Source organism: Siniperca chuatsi, linkage group LG3 (assembly GCF_020085105.1).
Source record: "Siniperca chuatsi isolate FFG_IHB_CAS linkage group LG3, ASM2008510v1, whole genome shotgun sequence".
In the NCBI taxonomy this organism is placed as follows: Eukaryota; Metazoa; Chordata; class Actinopteri; order Centrarchiformes; family Sinipercidae; genus Siniperca; species Siniperca chuatsi.
This window is the reverse complement of record NC_058044.1, coordinates 2,301,146-2,313,099: the sequence shown is the minus strand read 5'-3', so window position 1 is coordinate 2,313,099 and position 11,954 is coordinate 2,301,146. Positions and strand designations below refer to the sequence as shown.

Below are 11,954 nucleotides of genomic sequence, written 5' to 3'. Positions count from 1 at the left end.
TCGGGAGAACGAAGATTGTGACTGCCACGTTTCAAGTTTAAAAAAGAGAAGATAAATAAGTTGGAAGGGCTTTGTGAATAAAAACATATCAATGACGGAGGCGGCGTGCACATAAGGCAGACCAATGCAGAGGCATTCGTGTGCAGACATCACCACAATCCATAACAGGTGACTCCACCAGCAGAACGGCCCCTGTCAGTGCGGTGCTACTGTATCATATACTATATTATCCAGTTATTATTACTATTAATGTTGTAGCTGGTCGGGGTGGAGCTCATTTCAACTGCTATACTATGCATACGCCTCATTTTAGACATTTTGTACAATATTTCCCTCTGAAATGTAGTGGAGTAGAAGTAGAAAGTAGCTTAAAATGGAAACACTCAAGTAAAGTACAAGTATATCACAAAGTAAAGTACTTGAGTAAATGTACTTACTGTTACTTTCCACCGGTAGTGGTTAATAGTAGAGAACGGCTGTGTCCAAAATCGCTCCCTCCATAAGCTTTCCAGTAGAAGGATATAGCGTCCTTACTACACACTAAAAAACTCATCTTCTCATATCTAAAAGTCAGGATATTTCAACCAGTTTTAAATCAACATGAACCAAGAAAATAATATAAATATCGTATAAGAAGAAAGATCAAAGCAGGTCATCAGTAAATTCAAGAAAAATGACACATGAAACAAGTTTTCTTTAAGGAAAACAGACTTTAAGAACAGGATTACAGACGGAAAACAACTTGATATTAAGGAGTACATTTTATTAAAGGGCGCTGTGAATGAGTAATGGAGGCAGTGATTTCGGACACAGCCTCGGATGTTCTCTGCGTGCGTCACGTGACCTTCATCACACGCAACTCAAAATGTGCACGAAGTTAATGAAATTGTTCGCATGCAAAATCTCTCAGGACAAATATTACATTTGGGAAGGACCAACGACCTCGCCAAAAAATCATTAAGCCTTTGGGACTTTAATCAATACCAGTGTAAAGGAAGACAAATCACACACACACGAGCTTCAGGCAGGTTTAAAGACTTTGATTAATGCATTCATTATTAAAATAACTGAACCTCTCCTGGAGGCATGAATCCAGTCAGAATGTGGTTTCAGTTTATATAACAGTTTATTAAACTTCCCGTTCTTGTGCGCTCTTCTCTTTAAAAAAGTTTTTTCTGTCTGATTCACAGCTCGCAGAAACGCATTAACATGACGACTAATTAAAATGTGTCCCGTTTACACGCCACGACTGTTCTGACGTGCAGAAATACACCAAAACAAACCTTCAACCACAAACTGAAGAGAAGGTCGGACGTCTGTACTGAACAATTTGCTCAGTGCAGAAGGTACGAGTTGTTGGTATTTTGGTGGAAAATGGGTCTTAGACACAGCAATGTGGAATTAATGATCACAGTGTAACTAAACTAAATCACTCTCCAGCCAATAGATGTTTAAATCTGCATCAAAAACGAACGTTTAGCGCAGGAACATCAGTAAATCAGTCTGCATTTATCTATAAATGAATGAGTGATTCTGACAGTATCTGTCCTCCACAGCTGTTTTGTACTGTGAGAAAAGATTCTCCTTCACTTCATTAAATCCCTGCAGACACCTGAAGGCACGCTGTGATTGCCTTCATTAAAGCACATGGAAATGACAACAGGCTTCTACAAAATAACCACACACACGTGTACACATATCCGACTGGTCGGTTACACCTTGGTGATCTGTTGTATACGCGGTAGACGTTACCGGAGCTCATCAGTCCCGTGTCACAACCTCCTTTCCGACTTTCTTTTTTAGCGAGAGTGGTGTTTGATGTTTTATTCTTGAAACAGTGCACAACTCTGTTGTGTCACATTTTACGATACGATGTGACCGTTTCTGAGTAGAATTAAAACTGAAACAGCATCGGATTGATGCGATCAAATACATTCATCAATACGTTTTAATTATTTACTTCGATCGTCACAGTACAAATCAAATAAAAGCCCCCCAGCGGCTGCCTCTGGCTGCGTGTTCACATCGTGTCGCTCTGCAGCTTCCAGACAACAATATGACTTCCTGAAGAGGCCGATTCTTCATTTGTTGAGCTGTTGTCGTCATGCTTCACTGTGATTGGCTCAGCTGTTTCAGAGCGATGAGACCAGTGATGTGATTGGCTGAGAGTGTATTTGTTAACCACCACACCCTCTGATTAATATTCCACTTCTTTCAGCCCTTTTTGCACTTTGCACTGCTGCATGAGCCAAAGTAGCAGGTGTGCTAGTGGCCCGATATGTGACCTCGGTCAGGCTTCTCAGTGCAAAACTTATGGGGGGAAATACAAACGTTTATTATTTTACCTGTTTGCATCTTCCAAGCTCAGATGTTTGTCTGCCAGGGATGAGAACATCTTTGCCCGGGGTGAAACCAACGTATAAATCCAGAATTTGCACAAACTGTGCCCAGCTTTTCAGAAACAGAACTACAAACATGGCCCCACTGTTCTCTTCTTCACTGTACGCGATGTATGCTTCGTCCGCTGCCTATTGGAGGGGCTGCCACCTCTGGTCTGGTAATACGGGTTGAAAATTCCCACTCTGATGCAGACGTCGAAGCTGCAGCAGATCCAGTGTGCGGTTTGAACTGTCAGATGTTTGACCTCCGAGTTCCCTCCACATCCTCCGTCACTCGGAGGGAGGAGGTCCGTGCCTCCCCTTCATCCACCGACTTGGTGGCCACAAAAGTCACAAGCCTCAGCGGGAACTTGCTAGCCTTCTTCAGGCGCTTGTTGTTGTTTCGGACACTCATAAAGCAGAGGGTGTTGATGACCCCGTTGCTCATGGCGATGCACTCGATGATGTAGAAGGCCACCAGGGAGTTCCTATCCCTGGATATGAGGGTGGGGTAAAAGTCCCGCAGCAGGGCAAAGCCATAGTATGGCGCCCAGCACAGGACATAGGCAACCAGCACCAGAATCAGCACCACCACTGTCCTCCGTCGCTTCCGGAGCCTCTTTCGGATCTGCTCCGTCTGGAAACCCGGAACGTCCTTAAACCACAGCTCCCTGGAGATCTGGATGTAGCAGACAGCCATGACAGTCACCGGGCCAATGAACTCCAGAGCGAAGATGAGGAGGAAGTAGGAGCGGTAGTAAACCTGCTGGTCCACAGGCCAGATCTGAGCACAGAAGGTCTTGTAGCTGTGACCTTCCACATGTGGGTATGTCGTCTCAGAGGCCATGTAGGCAGAGGGGATGGAGATGAAGATGGGGACAATCCAAACTGTCAGGATCACGTAGTACGCCGTCTGGTGCTTCATACGAGGCCTCAGAGGGTAGACGATAGCCATGTACCTGCAGACACAAAGAGAACAATGGACCGAATGTGGGTCACGCCTGTCTTTAGAGCATCAAACACTCGGAAGGATGAAACCGCTTCTTAGTGGGCAGCTCTTTATGAAGAACAGCGGTTGTGGTCAGCTTGACTTATCGTCAAAAATTCAGGTATTTTTCAACCTGGGTCTTATTCTCATGCCAACAGTGAGTCATGCTAACTTTGCTCTGTTGCAGAGATACAGGAAACGCAGACTCCAACAAAACAACGTAAATCGCAAGCCTCCAACTGCTTTGCAAATAACTTTTATATACTTTTAATTTCAATTTTCCATAAATAATTTCAAACACTGGACTGTAAGTAAAAACTAAAAGACATTAGCCCCCAGAAGTAGGGATCTACTTCTGCTGACCAGACTATCAGCCTATTTATCCGCTCATGCCGGTTTGTTTGCATGGTTGTGGGTCGCATGTGTACAAACGAGAAGTATTATATTCTAAGACAATTCCAGAAAACTGTAAAGTGCAAAGGCTGTTATCGTGAGTCGTGTCACTCTGACTGAGTTTTCCCAGTGGACAAAAAGAACATTTATTGAAACTTCTCCAACTACTACTGGAGCATAATCTAATTCTCTTTTGTCCAGCTGTCCATTAGATCAGTCTGTTCCATACAGAGGTATCCAAAATACGGCGAAAGACCGTATTGGGGAGGAGATTCGGATATTCGAGGAGGGCCATTTTGTGACATTTGAGCAGTATATTAATCTGTACTTTAGCTAAATGTTTGGAACAGGGTAATCACACTTATGGACATTGGAAAAGTAAATTACAGGAGTGGTTTGAAAACCACTATCACTGTTTTTTGCGGACATGACATCACATGCAGACACTTTGTGTTTTGAAGTTGTTGTCTATATAGTTTATATTTGTGGAGGATCTGTTTTTGGAGGATGATAACCACGCTGGTGTTTCAGCTGATTTAGGGCTGTTTTCAACAGAATAATCGAGATTGGAAGTGTTGCAAACTGCCGGTGTCTCCTTTTAGAAGCAAACCAGAGCCTCGTCTGTGTTTGTCAGATTTGACTGTTAATCAGCTGCAGAAGTGTTAAGTACCCTTGAGCCAGAGCTGAGAAGGACACGATCAGACTGCCACATGTTTGGCTGCGATCACTTAGAGACTAACAGGGAAACTGGAACCACTTTGACGTTCCCAGATATACAGAGATTATCCATCTTTCCTCTCTGCAGATGCTATGTATACATGATGGGGGATGTCAGCCATGATAAATGAAACATGGGGGGCTGCTGGTCCCAAAGTGCGAGCTACAGCCAATGATAAATTTGATTCAGAAGCTGAGGGGAAGCCCAGAAGCAGCTTTTATTTAGCAAAATGTAAATCATCTCCGGTCAGATCGCCCTCAGAGTCCTGAGGTCTGTTCTGGGATCTGTTTGATGTGGAGCGACCATTGGGTTCCTGCAGAATATTACCTGCTTCTCTACCTGTTTCTCTGTCGACACACCTGACTGACAAAGCTCTGTAGTTCAGCCAAACATAAGTCTGCCTGCCGCATGCTAATGTTAGCAAGTTATCGCTGTTTCTGCAGGAATTCTCAGAGCCGATCTCGCTTGGTATCACTAGATATGATGGAGTGATCCTGAATGGAGACCTGAATATTCATATCAACAAAAAGAATGACTCTGGACAGCTTTGATCTTACCCAACATGTAAATGAAGCCACTCATCAGCATGGTAACACTCTTGACTTGGTAATAACAACAGGGTTAAACATTGACAGTGTTTCAGTATTAGAATTACCTATTTCTGACCACCACTGCGTGTTTTCTGATGCCAACCTAATCTAAACTAAGACTAAAAGGCAATTTTTGGTTCAAAAGAGATTTCTAGATGGCGGCTGAAGCAAAGTTCTCTAATTTTATGATGTAATTTGAGCTCTGACTGCTCTTTAAATTACATGGTTGAAAATTTCAACACCACCTTGTCATCTGCTTTAAATACTGCTGCTGCACTTCCACTCCTGGTTAAAAAGAGGTCGACTGACAGAATCTCCCCATGGTTAAACACTAACTGTGTTATTGAGATTTAGAGAATCTGTCGAGGAAAACTCGGCTCACAGTTCGCTGGAATATATACGAAGAAGCCATGACTGTCTATAACAAAGCAAGAAAGGATTACTTTTCCAAGATTATTACAGAGAATGCTGGAAACCAGCTGCTCAACGCGTCCATCAAACTGTGAAGAACTTGCATTGTTCTTCAATAACAAAAGGTTTCAGTCGTAGTCGTCTGGACGCTGTTTTCAGAATCAAGACGTTTCGGCTCCCATCCGGAAGTCATTCTCAATTGTGAAAATGGTCTGAGAACTCAGAAATTTATAATGGGTTATAATGATAATCTGTGTTACTTAAGCCCTGCCCTCAGGAAGGAGTCTTCCTGAGTTTCTGCTGTTTAGTTTCACCTCAGGAAGACTCTCTGTCTTCCTCAAGGACGAACCCTTTTGATTTTAATGACCCCATGACTTTTCCTCCAGCGCCACCGTCCCTTATAGTATGTGTTCAAACAGTATGTTTGATGAGACACATACAGATTAAACTTCAAATTACAGCTCAAAAATATGCAATCTAAGTGTTCACAGCACCTGTTTCGATCTCCTTTTTCCAACTGGAACAAGTAGAAAATAAAATCTCAGTGAAATTCAGGCTTTTAACAGTATCAGAGTAGAAAACAGTACTTCTCAGTTACGGATGTGGCTGATGAGTTGTATTTGAAAAGGTCAACAGAAGAAATAAAATAATCGAACATGGAGGTGGAAGGTCACCTTGAGCAGATGTGGCTCATCGTTCCTGACTACGCCCCTTTTAACGATCACATTTCAGCACCGACCCCAACACCTCACCATCTTTTTAGTCACTGCTACATCACCACGGACTGACAGACAGGCAGAGGTCACACGTCAGTGTTAGATCTGATCAATGAGCTTCCAAATTCAGGTGTGATTTACTGAGAAATGGAAGAGAAACAGATCATCACAGCGACCAGGAGACACGAGGGTGTGAGCAGACTGAGATTAATGCATCGTGACTCCAATTATGTCCTTTTCAGAAATATCAGATATCAGGTTTTATCTTAACTGGGGGAGGTTACTCACTGCCTTAATTCAATCAGATATGAGAGGGAAACCGGACGTACAGTGACAGAATCATGCTTCGGTTCAGATTTATAACCCCCGGATTAAATATTTGTTGACAAGATTCAGTAGTTTCAAGAGGCGATGAGTAACATCGTCATCTGGACCCTCATTGATTGATTCGTCATGTATCTGATTGGATTCTCACTGGATGTTTTCTAGACTTAAATTTTATAGTGGAAGCTGAACTTCTGGAAAATATGGAAATCTTGCTCGGGAATATCGGGGTTTCAGTGCAGGGAGGATTTGTGCAGATGAGGGGCATCCTGGTGGGCCCCTTAAAACAATGACGTCACGATGGGGTCTAATCGCCTCTTTTTCAATCAAGTCTCTCCTGATTGAAATGATGTCGTCCTGCTGATGGTGGCGTCAGATCTGAAAAGGCTTCTATGCGTCGTTCTAGATGGACAAGCAACATATTTTGTTTGTTTTTTTGACTTGTTGGTAATCCCTCATCTCTCTCCCCTCATTTCCTCTCAGTAGTTCACTGTATTAAATGGAAAAGTGCTCCCCAAAAGTACTTTTAAAAAACGTGATTTAAATTTATGTTTGCTCTCGTGCTGAAAGCCATACAACTGTATCAACCGAGAGGTGATACGTGCATCTAATGTGGTTTGCATTTGTGCAATGTGTTCAGAAGTTATGGCAGTTTATGCAGTATAGGCCCCGCCTACAAGAATTTGGCAGCCAATTACAGGTAAACAGTATGTACTTTAAAGAAATTAAGGTCATACAAATATGTACCAAAATTTGGTAAAGATGAAATTTGTAGGAGTTAGTGGTGAATAAACTGTTGCAGAGAAATTAAATGTTGAGAAGATTTTTCCTCCAACAAGTCACTGTTCAGAAGCCAAAAAAGTGCTTTGTAACCAAATGGTGGCGCTCTTTGCTCCAAAATCTTATCACTCGTTCCATGACCCATGACCCAATTTTCCACCAGATCACATTTAAGTACTAAACGTGGACTACACTGAAGGTGCAGGTGGACCCACCTGTCCACGGCGATGGCCAGCAGCGCGTTGGTGGACACGTAGAGAGACACGGTGCGCAGGTAGTTGGTGGAAGCGCAGAGTAGCAGGCCGTGATCCCAGGACAGCTGCTTCACCACGTAGTAGTCCAGTAGGAAGGGACAGCACACCGCCGCCACCAGCACGTCCGACACGGCCAGGTTGGCGATCAGCAGGTTGGTCAGGTTGCGGAGCTGCTTGTAGCGGGCGAGGCCGGCGATGAACAGACAGTTTCCCACTCCGCAGACCAACATGATGCCCACCAGGACCACGGCAATGACAATGGTGGCCACGAAGAAGGCCTGGCCCTGCGTGGTGTTCGGGATCTCGTCCAGAGGAATCTCGTAGTCCAGGCCGTCACTGGCCAGGAAGTAGTCCAGTAGAGCCACGCTGTTGTTGGTTGGGTTGTCCATTTTGGATCAGGTCAACATGCTCAGATTGGAGTGTCTGCAGGGATGGAGCGGGAAATAAAAAGAAGACAAGTTAACATTTCGATCCACATGAAATAATAACGTTCTGACCAGAGAGTCCATTTATTATCCGTTCTGGAGCTTTCGATCGTATCACGTGATCAGCAGGTGGCGTTCGCCCAGTTGTTATGGAATTATAGATGTTCAGATTTCCATTTTTCTGAGCACTTTTCCATTTAAGTTGGCTTAAAAGTTGAGATTCTGCTGGGGAAACAGAACAGCTACTAAATGGACCTTGTGGTTACATGTTTCCAAGGTCAAGAATAAACTTTCCATCTCAAATGACATCTCGTTTGGAGCGTCATCCCCTAGCTTTGAGCGGTAGTTTGTCTGCCACCAATCAGTCATGTCTTTTCGAAGACATCACTCACTGATGGGTTTTAATAGTTTCTGGACAACGGTGGAGGAAGAAGATCCATCAGGCTGCACATAATACTTGTTACATACATTCAGTGCTGGTTTTGGCGTTTTCAGTGGATTTGTTCAAAAAACAACACAGAATATAAAGCATATCCCAGCATGCATTGAGTGAAACACCCCGGACAGGTCACCAGCCTATCACAGGCCACTCACACGCATAAAAGACTCTAGATTTAGTGTTTGACACACAGACAGCTCTTTGGCCGATCAGCGTTAACTTTAGAAATGTTGGATCTGACTTCTTAAGACGCATCATTTTCATAGTTTTGCTGATGGCGTTGCTAGGCTACAGTGTGGATGTAGTCTACTTGTTAGATTTGTCCACAGGTTGGGGAATGTTGCGTCTCACCTCTGATGTCTGAAAAACTCTTTTATCGCTCCGACACGAGCTTTTTACCAAACTGTCGGCTGCGTAGGAGAGGGTCAGCCGAGTTTAGGTTTGTCCTCATCACTGATCGTCGGCCGGAGTCACAGCAGGAGCGATAATTCAGTCAGGGGAGAGTTTGGGAAATAAATTCACCCTTTAACATCATCACTCGTACAGCTAATGTACATGTTCATTAAGTTGTTAATGATCAGTAATCTGTAACAGATTCACACCTGCTGAAGGTCACGTTAGATTAGATCGAAACAGGGGTTCCCCCAAATAAATCGGACCCGTACGGAAGTCATTTCATGCCAGAAAAATAAATAGAACGATGATTTAGGTATGATAAAAATAAAAATGTGCATGTGAATTTCTTAATCATGGCATCGTAGTTCAGAATATAACTTAACTAATCATTTCGACTCCTTAAATTAAAACTACATCTCAAAAGTTGACATTTTGCAGATACGTGGTTTTCACAGGACAGCGACGAATTGTGTTATAATTTAGACGTCTGTTCAGTATATTTTATGTTTATCTTTCTTAACTTTTCATGCATTTAATTTTATTCTTTTTTTTTTTTGCATTAACAGACTTCCATACACAAGTGACCCCAATCATTTAATATTAGTTTAATTTAATCCGGCTTTAATTTAAAAAAGTGTGCCAGTCGAAAAGAAATCAGCTCAGCTAACGCAGCATCACAATGAAGCCTTCACAGAAGTTTGTTCTCATAACTCATCATTATTATTTCTACACCAAAGGACAGCAGGAGTCAGGGGACGACTCTCCACTGTCGTCATTTAATCATCACCCGGACGGAAGTGATCATGAAATAAAATAGATCCTCGGTCACACCCACCTGCTGTAGGCCACATTAGATCACATCATATTTAAAAAAAGGTTCCCTAAACAATAAGGAAGTCTGTTCCTGCCAGAATCATCAATACATTAAACGATCATTAATCTAAATGAATCCCTTCATTGTGGCATAGTCTTTCAGAACATCACTTTTTTATTTTTATTTTTTTTCTCAGTTTTTCAGGCATTAATTTATTTTCATGGCATGAATGTTCTTCCATAGAGAAATCAGTTAACCTACAAATGATATATATTACATATGTGCACCTGCGTATATGTTCGGTATTTATTCCAGCACTCTTTAGACTCACTTGCACTTACATACATCCTTGTTTTTTTACATGTATATAGATATTGCATGCTGTTGTCCATATAGTTGTTTATATATATATATATATATATATATATATATATATATATATATATATATATATATTAATTAGATCATTTAGTCGATCAAAAGAAAACTAATTGCAACTATTTTGATAATCGGTTAATCATTTCTCAAGCAAAACATTATCTGGTTCCAGCTTCTCATTTGTGAGGATTTGCTGTTCTTCATCACATGTGACAGTAAATTGAATATCTTGCCATATATAATATAAAATATAATATAAAATATAATATATAGCCTTTTTTTTTTTTATTCATAGACTAGACAATGAATCAGTTAGTCCAGAAAATAATCGGCAGATTAATCGATCATGAAAGTAATCGTTAATTGCAGCTCTAAAATGTTTATAGATTATATATTATTATATAATAGTCATATGTTTATATTTGCAGACCTTGTTGTGGCTCTTTGTCTTTGTGTATGTTAAACATTGTTCTTGGGACTGTTTAAGTACTTTGAACCAGCTGGAGTCTAATTCCTTGTAACATACTCAGCCAATAAAAGAGATTCTGAGTTACTTTTAATATAAATGTATTTAAATTCGGGTGTAATTTAAAAACTGCGTCAGTCAAACACACCTGAGCTAACACATCTTCACGTGTCTCTTTAAATGATGGTGGACAGAGATATTCGTCCTTATTATTAATGATATAACTGAAAATACAGTTTATGCCGTTTTTAAATATAAGTGGCATCTATACACATAACAAACGTGTCCATCTGTTGCTGTTAGACTTGAATAAGAAGCTTCCAGAGTAAAATAATATTGAAATATGAACGATTTCTTCACTTTTGACCCCTTGAATTCTCTCGGGACTCGTTGTGGTCCCCAGACCCACACTTTGGGAACCACCTCGGGATTAGAAATAACTGTAATGGTCGGCAGGGAGTGAGATACTATTCCGATTTTGTTTTAAAACATCACACGAGAGCAGTGAAGTGAGCTGCAGCGGCACAAATACATGAAAACACAAGACCAGACATTTCTGCAGGACGCAGTGCTCAGCAGAGTAGAATAAAATACATTTTACATTCACTATTTACAGCTTTAATAACCTCAAACAAACAACTAACATTTAGAATAAGCATAAAGTTTTACTGAGAAAATCTACATTTAATGTGTGAAATCTAAAAATCCGGATTCTCCAGTTGACATTAAACACCACATCTGCGCTAACTGACGTAATTTAAGAGATAAAAGTCCCATTTTGTGGGAACAACAGACACACCTGCAGTTTACAGACAGGGAATAACAGTTAGTGAGACAGACCTGGAGGACCTGCTTCTCCGCGCGCTCTGCTCCGCTGAATGACAAAAAGACCGCGAGGCGCGTTCACGAGATATAGCGTCCCAACACACACACACACACACACACACCTACCTGCTGAGACTGATGACCACACACACGCCTCAATGAAACTTTATTCCTCAGGAAACCAGTGACGTCCTCGCGCTGTGAAGTAACACGTGACCCGGTTTCGGTTCTGACCCACCTGTAGCTGCAGGAGTTTGGCAGGTTGTTGAAGGGCTCCTGCGCCTGCGCACTGACGCTGACACAGGTGAGCTGTATTTGACGGGTCCTTTCGGAGGCACGTGTACACACTGACATCTATGAACTGCTGCTGGGAAACAATACCTGCACAAAATACGGCTGAAGGGAAACGCTTAAAATAAAAAATAAAAAAGTGTTTAAAAAACTTGTGTGAGGCTTTTTGTCTCGCGACCTCTTACAGGACTCAGGACCGAGAGGTGCGACCACATCACACCTGGTTCAGCCTCTTTACATCGGCTCCCTGCTGGTTTCAGCACTGACTTTAAGATCTTGTTGATTACTTTTAAGGCTCTTCATGGCTCCAGACTGTATTTTAGACCTTGTAATCCCTTATGAACCTTCACGTAGTCTGAGATCTTCGG

At 41.9% G+C, this 11,954-nt stretch overlaps 1 protein-coding gene across 2 annotated transcripts; it reads right to left on the bottom strand.

Moving 5' to 3' along the window:
• Positions 1 to 742: 742 nt before the first annotated feature.
• prokr1a (prokineticin receptor 1a) lies at positions 743 to 11,903 on the bottom strand. Of its 2 annotated transcripts, none has more exons than XM_044189430.1 (3): positions 11,311 to 11,903; positions 7,514 to 7,975; positions 743 to 3,337 (listed from the first exon to the last, which is right to left on the bottom strand). In XM_044189430.1, the coding sequence occupies exons 2-3, from the start codon at positions 7,939 to 7,941 to the stop codon at positions 2,632 to 2,634; spliced, it is 1,134 nt and encodes a 377-aa protein (XP_044045365.1). In that variant the 5' UTR covers positions 7,942 to 7,975; positions 11,311 to 11,903; the 3' UTR covers positions 743 to 2,631. The 2 variants fall into 2 exon arrangements, with proteins under 2 accessions (XP_044045365.1, XP_044045366.1); XM_044189431.1 differs by having other exon boundaries at positions 11,422 to 11,903.
• Positions 11,904 to 11,954: the final 51 nt, after the last annotated feature.

What these genes read in the sequence shown, in the direction of transcription:
- prokr1a (XM_044189430.1), bottom strand. Translation starts at nt 7,941, where the DNA reads ATGGACAACCCAACCAACAACAGCGTGGCTCTACTGGACTACTTCCTG. An exon ending in CTGGCCATCGCCGTGGACAG is followed by an intron (nt 3,338 to 7,513) that starts GTGGGTCCACCT and finishes TTGTGTCTGCAG; the next exon opens with GTACATGGCTATCGTCTACC.